At 38.8% G+C, this 21,141-nt stretch overlaps 1 protein-coding gene across 1 annotated transcript; it reads left to right on the top strand.

Moving 5' to 3' along the window:
* The first annotated feature begins 505 nt into the window (after window positions 1-505).
* yipf5 (Yip1 domain family, member 5) lies at window positions 506-6,891 on the top strand. Its single transcript, XM_069146045.1, has 6 exons — window positions 506-599; window positions 1,125-1,242; window positions 1,959-2,131; window positions 4,505-4,650; window positions 5,342-5,523; window positions 5,805-6,891. Exons 2-6 carry the CDS (start codon window positions 1,133-1,135, stop codon window positions 5,965-5,967), a joined length of 774 nt encoding a protein of 257 aa, XP_069002146.1. The 5' UTR covers window positions 506-599; window positions 1,125-1,132; the 3' UTR covers window positions 5,968-6,891.
* Window positions 6,892-21,141: the final 14,250 nt, after the last annotated feature.

Raw genomic sequence — 21,141 nt, 5'->3', positions numbered from 1 at the left:
TATTTGGTAAAGCACTTTAATTTGCAAGTGCAAACAAAGCACAGGTTAACTTTGCCAGATGCTTAAGAGTCGTAACTGCATCATGATATCTAAAAAAAAACATTCATCCTAATTTTCACTTGGAGCGAGAGTGGCCCCAGTTCAGTTACAGTTTTGCTTTAAAAAAAAATAATCTTCATAAATCGCAGAATTCTGATTGTTTGCTTTTTAAATAACAGCATTTACTTTTATTTCCAATACTTGAGTACATTTAACATAACAAAAAGATAGCTTTGATATTTCAGTACAATAAATACTCTTTAACTTTTCCCAGAAGTATTTTCTGGTAAGATATCTATACTTTTATTCAAGTTTGTCTTTCAGATACTTTATACACCGCTGCATACAGTAAGCAGATCTAGACTCATACAGTTAATAGTTCAATTGTAATAGCATTAATCGTCTGCAGAGGGCGCTACCTTTTCAACAAGGTATTTTGTTTTTGTCCCTACCTGCTTCCTGTTGATTACTTTTCAAACCGGAAGCTTTACCTTTGTCCTGACACGTAGCAACCGCAACCAAGTTGGCAGGGCTCTGGGTGGATTTGTCAAACATCGCAGGTAAGAGTTTGCTTTATTGCGCTTCAACAGCTTGAGAATAATGACGACATATGAATATTTAAACGGAATATTTGAACCACCGTTGACATTATGCTCAAGAGACGCGTGTTAAGTCGACTGTAACAGCGAGCATTGACTAGCCGACTAGCCTCCAAAGATGAGTAGCTGTTGCTGTATTTTGACGTGATTATTAATGTCTTTAGGTGGCGAGTCATTTGATAGTCGGGACAGTTGATGAAAGTAAAGTAAGGAAAGGCGGACAAAATAATAATAATTTAAAAAAAAAATGTCGTTACATAAACCTTACCGAAGTAAAATAAGTGTTATCTGCAATAAATAAGCCAGTGTCGGTGTGTTACCATTATATATATATATATATATGACTATTATATGATCGCATTATTGCTGTATTAAAGTGTATTTTACTGTTGTAGAAGGTTGAGCCGTGTACTGTTGGTTCATTGGATCTACAGTGAACCGAAAATAAACCTCCGAGCTGTTTCTTGTCTTTTTTGCTCCGACCAGACTGAGAGATGTCAGGGTTTGACAACTTCAACACGGACTTTTACCAGTCCAGCTACAGCGTGGATGACCAAAACCAGGCCAGCAATGGCTACAGCAACGCTGAAAACCCTTACAACAAGTAAGTTGAAGGAAGCAGGTCCTCATCTGATTTGCCCCTCAGCTGTTGACGCGTCTTAAGAGCTGCGTCGGTACGTTTTAAGTGACATTTCAGATCCTCAAAACTAACTTGCCGAACCCTTTGTTACCTTTGTTTATATCTTATTTTAGGTGCATTTGATTAAAGGTTTGTTTTTTTTTAATCCAATGACACCTGAGTAGAAGCAAATCTAAAATGTCAGTTAAGTAAACAATACATTTCTGACATCAAAGTCCTGAGCGAAGTTTAGAAAGAGTATAGAAGATGTACATTAGGCGGCAGCAGCAGCTTACCAGAATTTGCTCGATTTAAAGATGCGTGGAAAACTGAGATAAATGGTATACATACAGGCAGTTAATTTACTGTGTCCGGCAAAATGAGCTCCAGTCAGATGCTCCGGGTGAAGGGTGAACACGGGGGTTTGTGTTGTTCTTCATTATTATGCGATGTCTTGGCGGAGTCGTTCGTCATTCAGCACCGGTGCTGTGCCGCTGTTGAAAGAATACAGTGACAGTTATCGGATGGGCAAGTTTACGGTGTTTTGTTTTATTGTTCGTGTCATAAATGATTTTTTTGTTTGTTTGTTTTGGGGTTTTTTTGCTCCGATGCCCTGAAAAGTATAAATTTCAGTCTCGAAAGGAAACCTGCTATATTAAGTAGAAATAGACAAGTCATTAAATGGATCGTGTGTTTTCCAGGGGATACGGTCAATACGATTACTCCCAGCCCATGGGCTACACTTCCCCGGGAGTGATGCAGCCCCAGCAGCCGTACACAGGGCAAATCTTTCAGCCCACACAGACCTACACCCCATCCCCATCGCAGTCCATGTACAGTAACAGCTTTGATGACGAGCCGCCACTGCTAGAAGGTAGGTGAACCACAACCTGAAGGCTATGACTTCTACACTTTTAGCGGACTGCTTTTTGTGTATTTGTTATTCCTTTTTTTTTTTTGGTCTATTTTTAGTCATTTAAGGATTTGCTTTATTTGCTTATTAATAATACTGCTCACTGACTACCTTTGTTGTGACTTGGTGAATGAAAATAATCGTACTGTTTACTCGTCTCGGGGGTAATTTCAGGTCACTTTTAAAGGAGAACCATTTGAATTGCTAAAATAGAAAAGTTTACTGGTGTTCTTTGTCATCACTTGGAGGACGTCAACCTAAGAAATGTTTCTTAAGGCATGAAATTACAAGTTTCAGTCGCCAGTCAGAGCTAATAGCTTCAACACAGTTGTGATAGTATTAAAAGGACCGCTGCATCGTAGGCTGGGCACTTGCCAAAATGACTGCATAATTGGCAGATCTGACTTCTCCATAATGTTGCGGTATTTTCCGTCTTCTCATACACTTGAGAAAGATTTTCATTTGCATACAATTTGACATTTTTTGCAATGTCTCCAACATAGTGTTCAGTTCATAGACATGGACTTTATGTACATTCTTTTGTGATGAAATGTTGCATCCTCACCATGTACCTGAATGTGGGATCTGGGATATCAACAGACACTGTGTTGAAACCGTAGCCCCGTTCAAACCTGGCAATATGCATCAGCAGTGATCCAATCACTAGTGGACAGCTTTGATACGTACAGCAGTTCACACCTGGTGCTATCATCCCTATCCAAATGCGTTTTGAGTGACCACTCGTGATTAGATCTCACTTTCCTGCCATATATGCAAATGAACAAGTAAATTAGCGCATGAACACGTACAGAGACACAGGAGAGGAGTTGTTATTTCACACAGAAAGGCATCTTTGCTCGCTGCAGTCGAATTTTGTTGTAGTCTATTAGAAATTTGCGATGTAGGTCACGTTTGTCAGTGTCTAAATATTACACACAACCTGAACTGTCAGGCTTGACCTGATGTTGCTTAATTATTCCCAAAGGATTTGAGGATAGATTAATTGATCTAACTTAACTATCTAATGTGTGTCAGAAATTAGACAAGGTAAACTCGAAGGGAGAAAAAAAAAAAAAAGCGGAGGCTTTGCTTCGACGGTAAAAGCTTGTGTTTTTAATCATTAAACGGTTGCTTTGGAGCTGCGAGTTTGCAGGTAAATCTCTCCCGCTTTCTGTACGGTTCAGCTTTGCACCAAGAGCTGCATTTATTTCTGTCGCTTATTCAGATGCTGTCAGTTGAGTAGGCGGTCCTTTAATGTGGCCCAGGACACGTTGGTGTTCACACCGACAAAAGAACGTGACCACATGCCTCCCAGACCTCTTCCGAATGTGGTCTGAGTAGATTGTATGTCACTCTGTCCGATCGCCCGGGACGGATGCTGATGCAAAATGTGACCAGGTTCTAAATCAATAAAAAAAAAAACACTGTGGTTTTACTCCACCAGATGTGATATATGTCACTCGCAATGCTCCTCACCTCCGTCCCCATCAGCATTGCTTATATTTTGTCCCCACTGTGTTGTGTTAGCAATTTAACCCTGACTATCATTTTGTTTTCATGCGGTCTATAACTTGTCTTCTCCTCGTCAGGACTTCCCGTTATCGTGTTCTGCACCCTCAACAAAAACAAACCCGATCTGCTTTTTCCTCAAAGAAGCCGGTGGACTCTCAATGCGTGAAGTGTTTGTTGTAACGTTTGGCTGTATACTAACGATACAACTCCCAAGCAACTGAGCTGTTGTTAGTCGAGTTGTGTTGTTGAGTTTATCACTCAACCACACGGGGGTTCCATCTACACTGATGTTGGATTTCTCTATAAAGTCAGAGCCTGTATTAGTTTGTTGCAGGAGGAGCGCCCTGACCTACAGGTCAGTCTCCATCGCTTTTGTTTTGTCTTGTCCATTTCTGCGCCTGTCTATACATGTGCGCGGCTACACAGTGACAGACTGCCAGCTGGGGGCTGCATTAAGTGCTCCGAGAACATGAGCATATTTATACTTGCTCAAACCTAATTCACACTCTTGACACTAACCGGTAAAGATGAAGACACACCTCAAGGCTGATGTGAGAAGGAATGACACTTCAGTCACAGAGTGTTTGTGAAGAACGAATGTTTCCTGTCTGGTGCTGTACAGCAAATTGGTACCATATACCGGATGCAACTGCCTCTTTATTTTGCCTTCCCTGTTATCCTTTAGCAGAAAAGGCAAGATACTTTACAACTTTTGTGCGGTTATTTGATGGAATTGTCTCTCACCAGCTATGTTTTGAGTACAGTTCTAGTTTTTAATATGCCCGATGTGTGTGTTTTTTTTTTTTTTCCGTCTTCTCGTAGAATTAGGAATCAATTTTGACCACATCTGGCAGAAGACTCTGACTGTGCTCCATCCAATGAAAGTAGCAGACGGCAGCATCATGAACGAGACAGACCTGGCAGGCCCGATGGTCTTCTGTTTGGCCTTTGGTGCAACACTTCTTCTGGTAAGCCGTTACTGGTTGATTCCGGTCAAAAATAAGAGGATCCTGAATTAGTAAATCAATGTATGTTGTAAATATTCTGTATGTACGGTGTGCTGGGCCAGTACACAAAGATATACGGCTGTGATCATGAAAATCCATACCACACTGAATTGCATTCGGACTGTTAGATGTTTTGTTGTTGTTCAGGCTCAGTGCTTTGGCCCAATTAATTTACAATAATAAAATAAACTTTAATTTGAGTGGATTTGCGTCAATATATAAAGAGCTACGTGAGAGGTCTGGCCTTTTAACACAATGTGCCCAAAGTTTAGAGGCTCCAAAAGAACTGGAGAGATGCTCATAATGTAAAAGAAATCATAATTTATATATTGTGAGACCACCGTCACCATTTCTCTGACGCTCATGATTTTCCAGCCATCTATGAGACTTGTGTGCCATCGACTTTCAGGTTATTTTCTATTACCTGTTTTTCTTTGTAAACTTTTTTCTTTTTTTTTTCTACCCAAGTTTTGATTTAGTCAAATCTTTCAAATGTCCTCATTATTATCTGCCATGGTCTACTCCTCATATTAACAGCTCCACGGTGTTACCGGCAATTCTAACTCAACTCTGTGCCAAGTGCCCAATTACCTTTCAAGCACTTGCAGTTTGAGCACTACGTACCTCTTACTTTTTGTCTTTCCGTTCCCAGTCAGGTAAGATCCAGTTTGGTTATGTGTACGGCATCAGTGCGATTGGCTGCCTCGGCATGTACTGCCTCCTCAACCTCATGAGTATGACGGGCGTGTCCTTTGGCTGCGTGGCCAGCGTGCTGGGATACTGCCTCCTCCCCATGATCCTCCTCTCCAGCTTTGGAGTCCTTTTGTCTTTACAGTGAGTACATAGGAAGGTTTATACAAGACATTCATTAATCTATAGACCGCACTACCTAGGAGTATATCGTCAGAGTTTTGTTGTATTAGTAAAGTACAACCACAAAATGATCATTTCAGTGTTTGATAAGCTCAGCTGAACGGTGACATTGAGATTTAGCACTCTGTTAACTTTCATTAAAAGTTTAATAGGGGTTTTACTTGTATAAATGTACATTTATTAAAACTGTTCAAACTCAAATTGTCAAAGTTAACTTTCTGCTTACTTATTGTCCTCTTTAGGGGCATGATTGGAGTTATACTAACAGCTTCAATCATTGGCTGGTGCAGCTTCTCAGCCTCAAAGATCTTCATCTCGGCGTTGGCCATGGATGGGCAGCAGCTGTTGGTCGCTTACCCCTGTGCTCTGCTATATGGGGTCTTTGCACTCATCTCTGTCTTCTGAAAAATAACTGATAATTGAGCAACAGTTTAAAATAACCGCAACCCAGTTTCTGTAATTTCAGTCGAATTAGCGTCAGTGTAATTAGTGTAATTATTTGCTGATTGCACTGTTACTACAGAAAAATGGGCGCTCCTGTCGACAACGGCATCAAGGATTTTTGTTTTCTTTAATAAGCCTCCACCTCTCACTACATTTCAACTTGGCCATGTTCAAGCTGGAGTGTATTGTTTCACTCATAAGTTATCTTCAATTTTCTCTCTCCATGCATGTTAAAGGAGAGGACTGTCAACAAAACCTGGTTGAAAATATCTCCTGCGGACCGTGTTGAGCCTCTAACGGCCTGGTACAGTCCTATGATTTTAAGGACAGGAAGGGATTGGAAGTGAGCAATTAGTCCACACAATGGAAACCCAAGGAGACTGATTTAATTTGGACACAAGTGGGAGAAGTTTCTCAATTTTTCAAGAAGATAATCAACTCATAGGGGCAGAAAAAAAAAAATGGGGAGGTCTCCTTCTCGATATCTATCCTCTTTTCTTCAGGGCTGAGGAGCCGTGAACCCCAACCTCTGTGTCGTCATCTTTGACATAAAAACAGCTGCTCTGCTTTAACTGCTCGTGTTTTATTATATTCTTTTGACATTCATTTGAGTGTTGACGCCTTTCAGGAAGACACAACTACAGTTTGCACAAAAGCATTGTTCTATTATTGCAAACCAAACGAATTTGATGATATATTGAGAGCTGATAGTCCGAGAAATGCTGTATGTGTCTCGGTACAGACGTGTCTCTAGGTTTTTGCTATTGTTCGTATCCCTCACATTTCTTAAATCTTAATTTTAGAGATGGACTCACTTTGTATGCTTTGATGTGTCATCTGTTGTTCATGTCTTCTTATGCACATTAAAGTTGTTTTTGAAGGTTACCTGCCTTGTGATTAAACGGTACATTGTGCGGTCAAAATGATAACCGTAAGAAGTTGTACAACTGCTATGGAGAAAGACCGAAACGTCGATTTCACTTGACTCGTGGCAGAATAAATGACTGAGGACCACTGAAAGAAGTAAGTGTATGATACATAATGACAGGTCTTAACAACCCGCGGAGAATTTATTACAGCTGGTAGGTAGATCAAAGGAAATCAGGTCCACGCTTTGATCCACGTCATTGTCATTCTTTATTGCCTCTTCGGTTACTTCAAAGATTGTGCCTGCGTAGATGCTCTCCTCCGGTGTGAAAGCTCGATCAAGTAAAGGCACCAGCGACCTACAACTACACGACCTCCAGGTCGGTTGTGTTTGTCAAAGTAAAAGAAAAAAACATTTCCAACTGTTCACATTGACTTAACAAAGCTTCAAATGTTAGAACTTGCCTCTTCATATTGAAATATCGTGTTTTATACAACACATCTATTTTTTTTTCTTCTCCCTACTGGGTTTTCTTTGCACTAACATACACAAAATACATACACTGGGGGGGGGGGGGGGGGGGGGGGGGGGGGGGCTCCTTGAGTGGATGATAACCCACTTAGGAGGAATGAATAATTCAAAAATGAAAATGGAGTTATTTTTCTATTGCAATAAACTCAACATCAAGAAGATACTTTGCATTTCAAGCGAACCTAATAGGAGTAGTCTGCTCTCACAGGCTGCGCTCTCATATGGCCACATGCTTATATATGCATAAATATATTTGGATGTTAATTTAAAAATAAAATTATTTTTGGTGTCATTTTGATACTATCAGTGGATAAAAGAGTTCTGTTTTATGCTTTCACGTGGTTGTATTTAGTTTCTCTGTAAAAGAAAGTACTTTTTTATTTTTTTTAACTCATCTAGACACACTGGTGAGTCCAAATTATTCTGCTGCTATGCATCCTCTCACCTCTCAGGATCGCAGAAGCATTCTGGTTACGTTGGAAGTGGGCAGGATGTTAACATTCACACGTCCTTGGGGTGTGTACAGAATTTGGTTTCAGACATTTTACAGAGCCTGTTGGGTTTCAGTGTCTTGCATCTGGATTTACTCAGAACGATGTCACATTTTCCCTGTTGGGCCTGGAGAAGGAATTCATGCAATTCCTTTCTAGGATAACTAACTCAGTCCTCATCACTACCTGCCTGTCCAAATGGAGTTGCCATATTTATTTATTTATTTTTTATCTCTGTAGTTCATTAATGACCAAAAGTCTGCTCTCATGTTGATAAATATTCTCAATAGCTATAGAAAACGTCGTACAAAGTGATCCGAAAACTTAGGGGCATTTGATTTAAACCCCTTTTTGAAAAAAGTCTGGCTTTCAGTCAGTTTGATGCTTACAAAATGTACTTGACATGGACATTTGATGCATTGATGTGGTCTAAGCAAATATTACAGTTATACCTAAGCATAGAAAATTGTATAGCTACATCTTTCACCGAAGAAGTCAGATTTTGTTTTGTTTTGAGTCAGTCTTTATCAGCTGCAGGACTTCCTCTTAACAATCTTTTTACAATATTACCACAGAAACCTATTGCGTTGTTTATGTTCGATCCAGCTTGACTTAGTGGAACTGACCGTATTTATCTTTCCACTCAAAACAAGTGATGTCATTCTGCGGTTTAATAAGAGGCTTGAAGCCAGAAAAACTAACCTTCACTTGGTTAAATAGTTTGGGATGTGCGTGTCTCCTCCAATGTGGAATATTTATTGAACTAAAAGCTTTGAAATCCTGATTGGAGCCACATAGTTTTTAATAAAACACAAAGACCATCAAAACATGTACAATTTGATTTAATTTCTCTTTACTGTCGGAATATTCTTATGAAATTTGTCTTGCATTCCAAGCCGTGCAGTTTCACAGAAACAACACAACGAATACTAAAACATAAATGACATCAAACATTGAAAATACCTACATTAAATAGCAATACATGCCTGCGGTGCATCTATTTCATCACTTGCTGTCGCATCCAGTACCTCGTCCACACAGTACATTGAGGTACAAAACAGAAGCTGTGTTTTTCTGTTTTTCCATCACCTCCTGAAACATGTCCACTCCAGTGCCTCCAGATGGCAGTGTTGAGTCACTGTCCTTTTCACTGAATCAATATCGTGGGTTTTTTTCTGTATTCATTGGCCACAGCCTAATTCTTTTTCTCATAGAGCAATGACTGCATCCCCAGCTTTTTTTTTTTTTTTTTTTTTTTTTTTTTTTTTTTCATTTAGTCATCACCAGGAAATATATGGCTCACTAAGGATCAGATTAGCATGAGCGAGGAGCTTCAGCCAAACCCACCCAGACAGTTTTATCACTTACTTGCTTACACATTTGTTTGGTTGGCGCTGTGCTTGGTGGTTTAGTTTGTATTTGAACTGTTTATCTTACATAACATTCCATTTGGTGGATACATAAAGTTTAGTGCCTCAAGTACTTTTATTATGGGTGGACCTTGAGAAATCCTAAACCAATTCTGTCCCTGTAAACACCTTTTGCACAAGACAAGACAGTTACTGTTATTAGATCGAAATTTAGGGAAGTGAGATAAATGGATAAAACTGCACTAAAAGAAACCAATGTTTCTGAATGGAAGCCCTTGTTGATTTCAACACATTGAAAGAAAGTGATTTTAACATTAGTCTTCACTAATCTAACTATGCTGCTCTTGTACTCCTGATCCTCTCGTCACTCCTAGTAGTAGAACGCGAGCACATATAGAAATCATAACCGCCTACGTGCTGTACCATTATGTCATGTAATGGGAGATAATCTCACCTCCATCTGTCTGGCCTGGACCGCAGTCTGTCCTGTCCAGCAAGCCGGCCCGGCTGACCAGTGAGCAGCAGCTAATGATGGAGCAGCCTCCTGCTCCGCGAGAGAGAAATACATGGAGGGAGACAAGCTGTAGAGATGGAAGGAAAGAAAACCGAGAGAAGTTGTACTGAAGACTAACAGAAGGCAAAAACACTTGACTATAACTGAGTTGTTAGTAGAATGATTTGAACACTATTTGCATCAGAAACTATGTTCTGCCATGAATAATGAGTCTGGCATGTAGTTTAAAGGGTTGTAAAGCCAGATGAATCATAGTGCCCAGTGCAAGGGGTGTTCACGTAGCATACAAATCAATTAATGCAGCAGCAACATATTATGTGCAAATACTGAATATTAAAATTGCTTAGTACATTTGGTGTTAGTTTTTACAGTGCGGTGTTACTTAGAAAATAACAATTGATAAATAACATTTTCTTATGTACATATGAGTGAGGAGTCTGTTTTTCAACCACAGAGGAAATTTGCATTGCATTGACTGCAACTACAGCACTGTGTTTTGAATAAACAGAGGAACTAGTGGTTGGTTAGCATTAGAAGGGATAGCTTTCATTTAAATAAATTTGAGTTAAACACCAACACAATTTTTTTTTTAAATCCAAGTTTTTACAATTTTGATAAAAGACGTCTGAAAATGAATGCAATGACTGGTTATTAAAACTGGGATGTAGAATGCTTTTTCATTTGGAAAAAAAAACAAACAAAAAAAACTCAGAAGTGCTTTAAGAATAACGTAATCTTAAATAAATGAATATACACTGAAATAGTTAGTGTACAACATTTGAATCTATTCTTTAAAAAATATTCTCATTTGGTCTAAAATTAAAAAAAAATAAAAAATAAAAAAAAGCGAGAAGATGTGTCTGTTTTTAAATGGTGGACAGCAGCAGATGTGGCTGGACAGGATAACAGATGTGGCCCGTGTGAGCGACGCACTCCAAAAAGCCTCCGAGCAATGAGGCTGATTAGGATGTTATCTTCAGCGAGGGACCAGACGAGCTGACAGGTGGAAATGTAACGATTGGTATTCAGCAACGCAGCGCCGCCTTTCAATGCATCTGCAAAGCCAGCAGCGCATGAATATTCACTGAGCAACTGTTAGCACAGCACTGTGTGATTTGCTCCTGCACTTCATTAGGCTAATTGCCCCCGTCCCCCCCGTCCCCTAGTCCCCCGTCCCCTCATTGCACTGTGGACTCTTCTAACATTTGATTCAGAACTCAATGAACTAATGCAAACACTTGCAAGAGATGATCAGCAGAGTCTAGCTGAGAAGAAATGAGTGATGTGTGTGTGTGTGTGTGTGCACAACAGTGCATGCTCGTGTGTATTCGTGGGTGGGTGTGAACGTAAGCACTGCTGCACAAGCGTTATAGTTCATGTATGTACATGTACATGTACGTGTAGATACACTATGTTTGTGCGTTTCTGAGAAAACGCGCAGAAACTCATCGTTCTCGGCGTAACCGGTTATTCTAAAGATGTTGATCTTACTGCCACGTTAAAAAAAAAAATAAAAATAAACGCATGCATGAGCTAAACATGTGAGAACACAGAGCCACAGAAGTGCACATGCTGTGTGACACATAACTATCGTTTTTTTTTTTTTTTTTTTTTTTTTCAAATGCACATACACATAAACGGACACAAGAGCTAATGTACACAGGGAATGTGCAGAGAGACAGACGGGAAGAATCTATAATGCGTGCTGGAATGACGGTCAAGCCACGTTGATTTCAGAACAGTCACCAGTCGCCTGAGGAGCATGCTGCCGCTCGCATGTTGCCGAGCCTGCCATCATGAAACACTACACCTATTTGCTCTTATGGAAGTTAAAGAGCAGAACTGCTCTATATGAAAACGTGATAAGAAATATAAACCTGATTATACTTTTCACTTTGACTTGTCAAGAAATGGTGCCATTTTCTTCTCTGTAACTCACCATTGCTGTGCTGCAAACTTATGTAAACAGCATTTGTGTAAAAAAATTTTTTTTTAAAAAAAATCTTAAGTTTCCTGATTTTAAAGATTTACTTAAGATCAATTGTGCGAAATTTGTTGAGCTGCTGAATTTGTGCAGCTCATTTTTATCTAAGAAAACCCATTGTCAAGAAAAAAAGAAAAAAAAAAAATCAAAATTTCAAATGCTTTTAGCCAACAAATTCTTTCCTGTGTTTGAAGCCAAAAATCTGTCACCGAGACAAATTTTTAGGTGCTCATTCTTCTTCATACTCTCTGAATGGCAAAATAAAAATGAGAATTCACTCTTGGGAAACCATTCCTCTCTTCAAAAGAAAATATACTTTCTCTTTGATCTCTCTGTGCCGCTGGGAACCATCTACTCCTCCAGTCTGGGAGAAGAGATGCTTCACTTCTTCATTCGATTTTTCCTGACCAACATCCCCACTGCCTTCTCTTGATTTGACACAAAACATGTGTTTGCAGTTGCATGTATCTCTGTTATTGCGTTTTTTTGGAAAGTGGCCCTCCTCTTCTACCAAAAGGGGGTTTTCAGTGGAGCAAAGACAATGAAAAAATTCGGAAGGGATAAAGAACAGTTTTTGAACTCTGTAGGTAGACATGAAACCCCAAAAGAGGTAGCTAATACTTTGTATAACATAGCTGTATTATTAAGTAATATTTGTACCTACATTTAAACTTTGACATACATAATGCTTGCGGAATGTCAATAGGACCCCATTATTACATTGCTTTTATCTTTATTCTTGTTTAACCTCATTAATCTGACTGAAGGTCGTGTAAAAGCACTTTAGTGTTCACGATGGGAGGTGGGCTTGTGTACAGCTTCAGATTAGAGCAACTGGAAACCCATCTGGCCTTGCTGTGGGTCTTCTTACTCAACGTGCATGACACAAGCATAATAATTCAGAACATCAGCTCACCACAGCAAGCAGCACCTCAGCTGACATCATTCCATATTTGTGCTTTCATTAGTAGAGTTGTGACTTATTGCTTATATTCTATCCTTGTGTTTTGTTCCCCAGGAACATTTACTCAATATTAATGGTACCTACACACCAACAAAAGAGACAGAGAGAGAGATGAATTCCCTCACTGTGTTGAAGGGAAGGAAATCAGTTGACAAGAAATGTCAAATGTGCCAACTGAACATGATCATAAAATTGTATCACTGTTAAACATTTAAATCTGTAGGAAACTGTAGGAGTTGCATGTAAAAACACACCTAGTACAGCATATTTTGAAAATAATGTACTTCCATTAAAACAAATTAAAAAAATTAAATTAAAAAAAAAATATATATATATATATATTACATTTCCATGCCACAAATATTAGTGTTATTTAAGCATTTCTCTCCTTTATTCTTCAAATCTCAGATATATGCATAAAGATAAGAATGAACAGGCGAAATAAACCATGCAGTAACCTACTTACCCACCACTGTTGAAAAATCTCTGGATCCACTGTCAACACAGTGCAGTTCTAGAAGCAGGCTTTACATGCTAAAATATATTTTCAGCATGCAGTGCATCAGAACATATACAGTGATTTGAATTTGTAATTTTGTTTGCATTAAACTTGGTAAAGAATTAGTGTATTTGGAGTTTATATAATAGAGTACAAGGCATGAGGTCCACAATGGCTAAGAAGTACAGTATAACATAGAGTGCACATACATCATGTGTATTGTATACATGGTGTACACTTCATCTGTAAACTAAACAACAAAAAGTTGTTTTGTTCCCTAGATGATTGACCTTTTTTTTTTTTTTGTCTTATTGACTTTTTTTTTTTTTTTTTTTAATTTTTTTTTTTATTCTTTTGTAAAATCCTGGCCATCATACTGTATAACAGTTAAGATTTATTCTACACTGCTTAATAGAGTAGGGATACCATTATGATCTTCATTTCAGGAGTCATGAGCTCAGTAGTTAAAAGTAGCACATGCCAAAGCAGCAGCAGTACTTTGAAGCAATCTTTCTTCCCTCCAGGAAGCTGGAAGTAATTGGCAGCATGTTGGAGAGCCGCAGAGGGATCTATGGACCTTATTGCAACTCAAAGGGAAGAGCTCAAGCGGAAGAAAAAAATCTTGACAGGGCCTTGTATAACCTTGTGGCCTTAATTATTTATAAAATGGGCCAGTGACAGCAATGTTGGGTTTGACATGCTGGGCCAAGGCACAAGGTAAAGGACAAAGATGAGCTAGAGAGAGAAAAGACAGAAGGAGTGAGACATGAAATCAAGCCTATAGTAAAAAGAATTTGAAATTAAATTGCGTAACAACTAAGCAACTAAGTATAGAGTCAAAGATCCCTGCAGGGTCCAGCTTTTGATAGTCCAAGCCCCTTTTTTCTTTATTATTATTATTTTTTTCTTTGTTAACTTAACATGTGCAGCACAACCATTGTGTGTTACTTTGGTTAGTACCAAAAATGTATTTCAGACAAACGGAGAGAAGATGTAGATATTTGGTCAAATTTCATATAACTAAATAACTACATTGTACATTTTTAGTTGCATGTCTGCATTTGAATCTAACAAACCCATGTTTCTTTTTCTGGAAACTTCATTGTGAAATTTAAAGTAACAATCTTTTGAAAGCCAATTTGTTTGTAGTATGTCAAAAAGTGTTAAGCCTTCAAATATGACAACCAATCAAAGTTTTTGCTCAAGGCTATGAAGTTTCTGCACAATTATTGGAGAGACTCCAAGTGGGAGTGGAAACAGCTCCCTGTGCCAACCAGGCAGTTGGCATTGCTACAGGGCACTTCAATTCAGATTCAGACTTTCTACATTTTTTTCTCTTCAGTTTCCTGACGATTCGACTGCCTATTGTCGTGTGTATTTGTGGTGGAATTCATTTCTGTAAATATAGTAAGCTATTAACATAATGTGCTGCACGTGCACACATCCTTCTCATTGTGCGTGTGTGTGTTTGAATGAGGAACCATCAACGGTCGGTGGTTAGCTCATTGACATAAATAAAGAAAAGCTTAATTATAAATCAAATTGAACTGCTTTTGCTCCACAGTCAGTTTTTCTTCTCCGAGCATTTCACTCAACCTGTGAGAGACGGTGCAAGGTCACTAATTAATGTGGAGAGACAGTGCTGAATAAGTGGAATAATGTAATGTTCTGAAGTAGAAGTGGGGAGATGGGACGACAGACACAGTCAAATACTTTTACCAGACAGTGCTTACTAGCACCAAATATATAATTTTTGTCATGAACTGGCTACTTATGCGATGCATTATGATAGTTACGTAAGATTTGAACACGGCTTGTAATTGTTTCCACTTAGAACTCATAAATAAAAATAAATCAAACCTGCTACTATTATTCTGTGACTATCTTAGTATAAAATTTAAAAAAACAGCAACTATGTACCGAAAAGTAGGAAGACTAGCCTCGGAAAAGATTTCCAATGAATATATTGATGTTTGCATACTCACTGGAGAGGCAGAATAAATGACGTAACAAGCACGAGATCAAATCTGCAACAGTTTTGTGATTTACATCATAAATGAAAGTATACGAATCATCGTCATTTTCCCTGTCTCACTCCTCGCTCTCTCTTCACTGTATTGTACAGGAAGGGTCTGTCTGTCTTCAGCCATGCATGCATGATGTGCAGATTAACAGCAAATTAGATTATTGTGCTCGAATTGTTTGGACACTAACGAGCCCCTCTAAGAGTAAAGTAGGCTGTAGCATGTGTCATAGCACGAGGGAATGGAAAGTTAGCTGAATGGAGTACTGTCGCTGCGCTGACAAACTTTGACGTGTAATATACTTTTCATATAACATAAGTGTGGGGGGGGGAGCCTGTGGGCTGCACTTACAAATGACTAACTGTGTTTGACCTACTGTCTGTAACACACAGTATATCCCACACACTCTTTCAGCTTCTGTCACATCCTTTGGTCTGTCATCCTGCACTGCTGCTATGCTTCTGCTGAAAAACTGTAACAAAAACTTGTTGCATGATATAAGCATGATTGCCCGCCAACAGTCTGATGATGTCACTTCAGAAAGGCTTTGTGAAGAAAGTAATTGCAATTTGCTCTGCAGTCTTTGGTTGTCACATCAGTTGCTGGCCTCAAACACCCTCTCTGTCTGTCTTGTTCTGCGGTGGGAGGTTTTGGAGCAGTGACGAAGGGTCACTGGGGACCAGGCTTCACCCCATGAAGCTACTTTGAGTGTCAGTCTATGGTGCTTGGCCCCTTATCCACATTGTGATTTGATGTCTTGGCAGTGCAAAAAAAATAAAGGGGTAATTTTGTTTGTCAGGTGTATTGTCAAATATTTTGGTGAAGTTTTGTGAAAATGTTGCGCATACAGTACAAATTACGTGAATATGTTGAATATCACTGCGGACGCACCATATGACCAAACAGAACCCCTTTGTTAACATGTGTTATCTAGTATCCAAAGAATGTCTGTGTCAATATTGGTAGCATTTGAAACATGATTTGTGGAGTTATAGACATGAAGCGATTTTGAAATTTAGAGTGATGGAATTCTGAATTGGACTTAAGTTAGTGAGCCAAAGTTTTGTCACAATGCAGAGGACGTCCTGAAAAAAAATTCAGCTCTGTAGGACGTATGGGTGATTCATTGTAATTTTTTTTATATTTTTGACATCGGGAATGACCACAAGGCAGCTGGTGTTCAGTTCACAAAGGGTGGATTTCATATAATAGCCAGAATTAGTCTTTGTGCTTAATGCATTTTTTGAGAATCAAGTTATTGTCATTTCCAAATCTCGTGCATATGCTTGCAGAAAGACCAGAGTCCATACCGCCACATATCAAATGAAGCATTAGTTCACTGGAGTTGTACTTCGTTTGGCTCATTGTGCACCAGCCATTTGCAGTATGCATTTCAGTGATTAGTAGATTCAAAGCTTTGTAGAGCTGGTAACATCTAATCATATTCTTTCAAGCATTCAGGATGGACATTATAATTGTCACTTATCAATGTTACTCTTCACAGTCATGCTCATTCATTTGCTTCTTATGTGGTATTTAGTGTTGTAGATCTAACTTAATGATATTGTTGAGGAATTAGCTCACACCAGAACTCACAAACAGCAGAACCTTTTCCATCAAATCTGAGCGTATTTGCTTTAAACGACTAATTCCTATATAACCACTCATCCCTTTATCTTGGGGCAAATTGTGCAACACATCCTTCATAATAGCGTTGTCCAACCTGGAGTAGGCATGGGAACATTCTCTCTGGCTGCATCCTAATGCCGGATTAAAACGCCATGAGTCTAATTGATGCTAAATGACACATCTAATTACTCCTCCTAGATAAACAAGCTTCTCATTAGTGCAACAATTAGCCAGGTAATGAAACCCTTGTTTTTGGATGACTTCTCAATGTCATAAATGATAAAAGGGAAGGGACAGATCGAGATAAAATGCTTAGGAGACAGGGACATTTCTGAACAAAGGGCACATGAGGAAACTGTCTTGACTCTGTAAGGGACTTTTATTTTGAAAAGGGCATTTGTTTGTTTGTCGCCCGAGGAAACATAATTTAAGATAAAGAATTTCAAAACAAACCGACTTTGCCTGTTCAGTTTAGTTCGGCTGTCAATATTTAAGGTAAAATACTCCGTCCACATACAAGTTCTTACCTTTGACACAAAAATAGTCCACAGTCATATCTTGCTTTGTTTGTTCTTTGTTGCAAACATGACCTGACTGCTGAAGATGTGTATTTAGAGAGCTTGCATGCTGTGACGTAAACGCCTTGTTAGATAATTAAGGAGATCTTTTCAGCATTCTTGCTGTTTTACGTTGTAAATAAGAGTATTCCATTAACTGCTCGTTATTGATGTTACTGTTGCATACATGAACAATGAGCAGCATCTTGGCGAATGAACATGAAAACAAAAATCGAATTTCTCCTTGTTGGTTGATGTAAGGGATCTGCTGTTCGCAGAGATTGATTTCAGTTTGTTCTTGCTGCGATGGTCCTGCTTAATGTTCTCCCACTCTCGCAGACATTGATTTCAGTTTGACTGAGTCTTTTATCATAGTGAAGTCTTTAGTCTCTTGGGTGTCTTTTATGTCTGCGCTCACTTTAGTCTCTGCGCTTACTGCTCATTGACTGGTGATTTAGGAAATTGTGACTCACTGTATAGAGGGCACCACAGAAATCTCTGAGGTACGCTTGTGCACATTTTCTCAAGGTACTTGGCAAGTAGGTTGTTCAAAGCATCTGGAGAACTTTCCACAGCTTCTCTGTGGATTTTGGCTATCTCAAAGTATTCTGTCTCTTCATGTAATTCCACACTGACACTATGATTTGACTGTGTGGGGGCTGTAACTTCCACTGCAGGACTCCTTGTTCCACTGCAGGACTCTTGGTTCTTTATGTCGCTGAATATGATTCTGACTCCGTGTTTGCGGTTGTTGTAATGCTGCAAAATTAATTTGGGACCCATCAGAGAACTTCCAGATGAATGGATAATAATCTAAATATCTAAAGTGTCTTGAACTTTTGCGCAGATCAAATCTTTGTTTTCATAACCAGTCATCTTTATAACTCTTGTTTGCTACTTTTGCATGATAAACCTTAAATGCCTTCCCTCTGAATGTCATATGCATGATAAAGACAAACCGTATACTATCATGGCTAGTGTTAACAGCTATTAACGCTCACTTCTATGTGGTGATTTAGTGAAATTGTTTGTGCTCCAAACTTCACTTTCTGGCAATGCAAAGATACAAACATATGTTTTCCACATATTTATGTGAACTCACAGGATTAATATGACATCGTAAAATGTTCCAGCAGCAGTCTGAAGAATGTATCTAAATATTCTCCAGTTTTAGATGATGCAAGATGTAAGATTAGTGATGATAAAGAGGATAAAAACCTGACGCACCTTCATGCAGCAAATAAAGTTGCTTCAAAAATGCAAGTTGCTGATCTTTCAGCTTGAGCAGAAATTTGCTACCGAACACTTGGCTTCATCAATCAAAATCATTTATGTGTGAAACCAAGAAAAAAACAAAAAGACTAGGCGATCGGGGGAAAAACATTTTCTTGAAGTTCCTTACGAAGCTAAACTATCAACAAATTTAGATCCAAACTTAAGACCATTCTGAAGCTACATTGCTTGCTGGCTAGCTAAAAGCTAACATCTGTGAGGTTAACAAGAAAAACAAGAAAGAAAAAGACTAAGAAAACAACTACAATCCTGTGCCAATAACATACAGGACAAAAAGCAACAACAACAACAACAACAACAAAAATACATTTTAAGAGTGCATGACAAAGTCAGACTGAAAAAGTATATGATTATTTAATTTGATCCACAGCATGAGTTGAAAAAAAAAAAAAAAAAAAAAATGTGAATGTGAATGTGAATGTGTTGGGAACAGATGGAGTTGAGTATGAGAAGCATTTTGATCCATGATGGAAACATGTGGTGTAAAGTTTCAGTTTAGGTGGTATTGGTACTGTGTGACTCATCACTTCACATCACCATCATATCACAAGACCGTTTTCCCATTTGGTGTGTGCATGTGTGGGCCATCCTATTTGTGTATGACCCCACCACCTACCCCTCCTTCCAGAATTATCATTGCTCACTCTCTGATGACTAATATATGAAACATGCACATTTATAATGCAGCAGATAGCATGAACAGTGAGGAGAGAAGAATTATGACATACATAGAAAAGAATAGCACAGCTAAGGATGTCCTACCATATTGTACATTTTCCACAGAGCCCCTAAAGCTGATTGACTTTGGAAAAAAGGTTGGTTCCACCTTCTTTTTGTTCTTAAGCTGCAAATGAATCAGACAAAATATTTCTTAAAAATAGAATTTATATGATTACAAAAGGACAAGGGAGGAAGTTGTACACTTTTAAAGGACAACAAAGCTCCCTTTATTTCTCAAGGCCGTTGTTTCCAACTTTTACACTGCTGGGATGAAGGCTGACTCATGAATACATGAATCACAGTTCATTTGTACCTTTTTAAAGCAGTGCGCTGCTTGTGAACTAACACCCACCTCATTTCTTTTAATGGGTTCCTCAATTGCACTGAACCCTTCCAGCTGCCTCTCATCCTCCCAGCATTAGATATAGGCAGCAATGTAGTGAAAAATACAATATGAATTTGAGAGAGAGGAGGGCCAGAACAAACAAATGGACAAAACTCATACTAAATTATATATTGTTTTTTAGTAAACTTCTCCACTGTTTTCAATTAAAAGTTTGGTGTGAAAAATGGCCAAGAATGATCACCTCAAATCATTAAATCCCTATTGTTAAAGAGATGTTGACTAATTACCAAGTGGTTAGGGCATATTCCCACAGGCACAAATACCATCAGCTCTGATTCTGCGGTTTAATATTTGGTCAGCTGGACATTTACTGCATGTCATTACCCTCCTTTCTTTCCTTTCTTTCGCCATCTTTCTTGCCTGTCCTCACAGCTCTGAAAAACGGCTCAAAGAAATCTTTAAAACGAAAGTTGATTTTTTTTTTTTAGGCCACTTGGGGTCAGCAGAAAAAAATCATAAACATACACATTCACATAGGCTACCTATCGCTACATAAAGTTGCTACAGTACACAAAAGCAAAAGGTTTCCTATTTTAAACAGTAAATCAATATTTATAAACAAAAATGATGTAACTCTTAAAACAGGCTTATCTTCAAGTGCATCCATGTTTGTGCCCAAAATCTATAGACGCTGAGAAATATATAAGTATTGAATCGTCCCTCTTTTAACAGCAAGTCGTCTTCTTTGTGCACATACACTTCCCTTTCTCACTGAATGTCAGATTTATTTATTTATCGATCTACCGAGTTTTCTGAAATGTCTGCTAGCTCTAAATAACATCCTTGTTCTTTCAACCGGTCTAACAGTTTACATTTTATAATACAAGGTTAATTGCCAGGATGCCCTTGTAATTTCATGATTTGAATTTGTAAGGGCTGCTAAAAACACTGTGAAGGTTAAAGCCTGGCTTTTCTGTGCATGTGTGTGTAGCGGTGTGCACTTGTGTGTGCGTTCCTTTGTGTGAATGCAACCTCGCTCTAAGCTGTATCCTCAGTACTTAGTGTATACCAACCACTTAGCACATCATAGGTTGACCCCAAAAGGTCACAACACAGCATGTATCCATGGTGACAGCTTTGCCTGTAGAAAAATTAGCTGGGACTGGAGCTGCCAACTAAACTAAATGACCACAAAAAGCCACGTGTGCAACGGTATAAACACACAAATGCATGCACACACACACAGCTGTGAAGAGGAGAGGATGTTAGAAATAAGGATGTTCAGTGAGTGCAGTGATGTCATGGGGGGATATGGGGTAATAATGATGGAAAGGTAGTGTAAAGT

Source organism: Embiotoca jacksoni, unplaced genomic scaffold, assembly GCF_022577435.1.
Source record: "Embiotoca jacksoni isolate LCO1_2020_lvr unplaced genomic scaffold, fEmbJac1.0.p SCAF_13, whole genome shotgun sequence".
Taxonomy (NCBI): domain Eukaryota; kingdom Metazoa; phylum Chordata; class Actinopteri; family Embiotocidae; genus Embiotoca; species Embiotoca jacksoni.
This window is presented reverse-complemented; position numbering and strand designations above follow the sequence as displayed.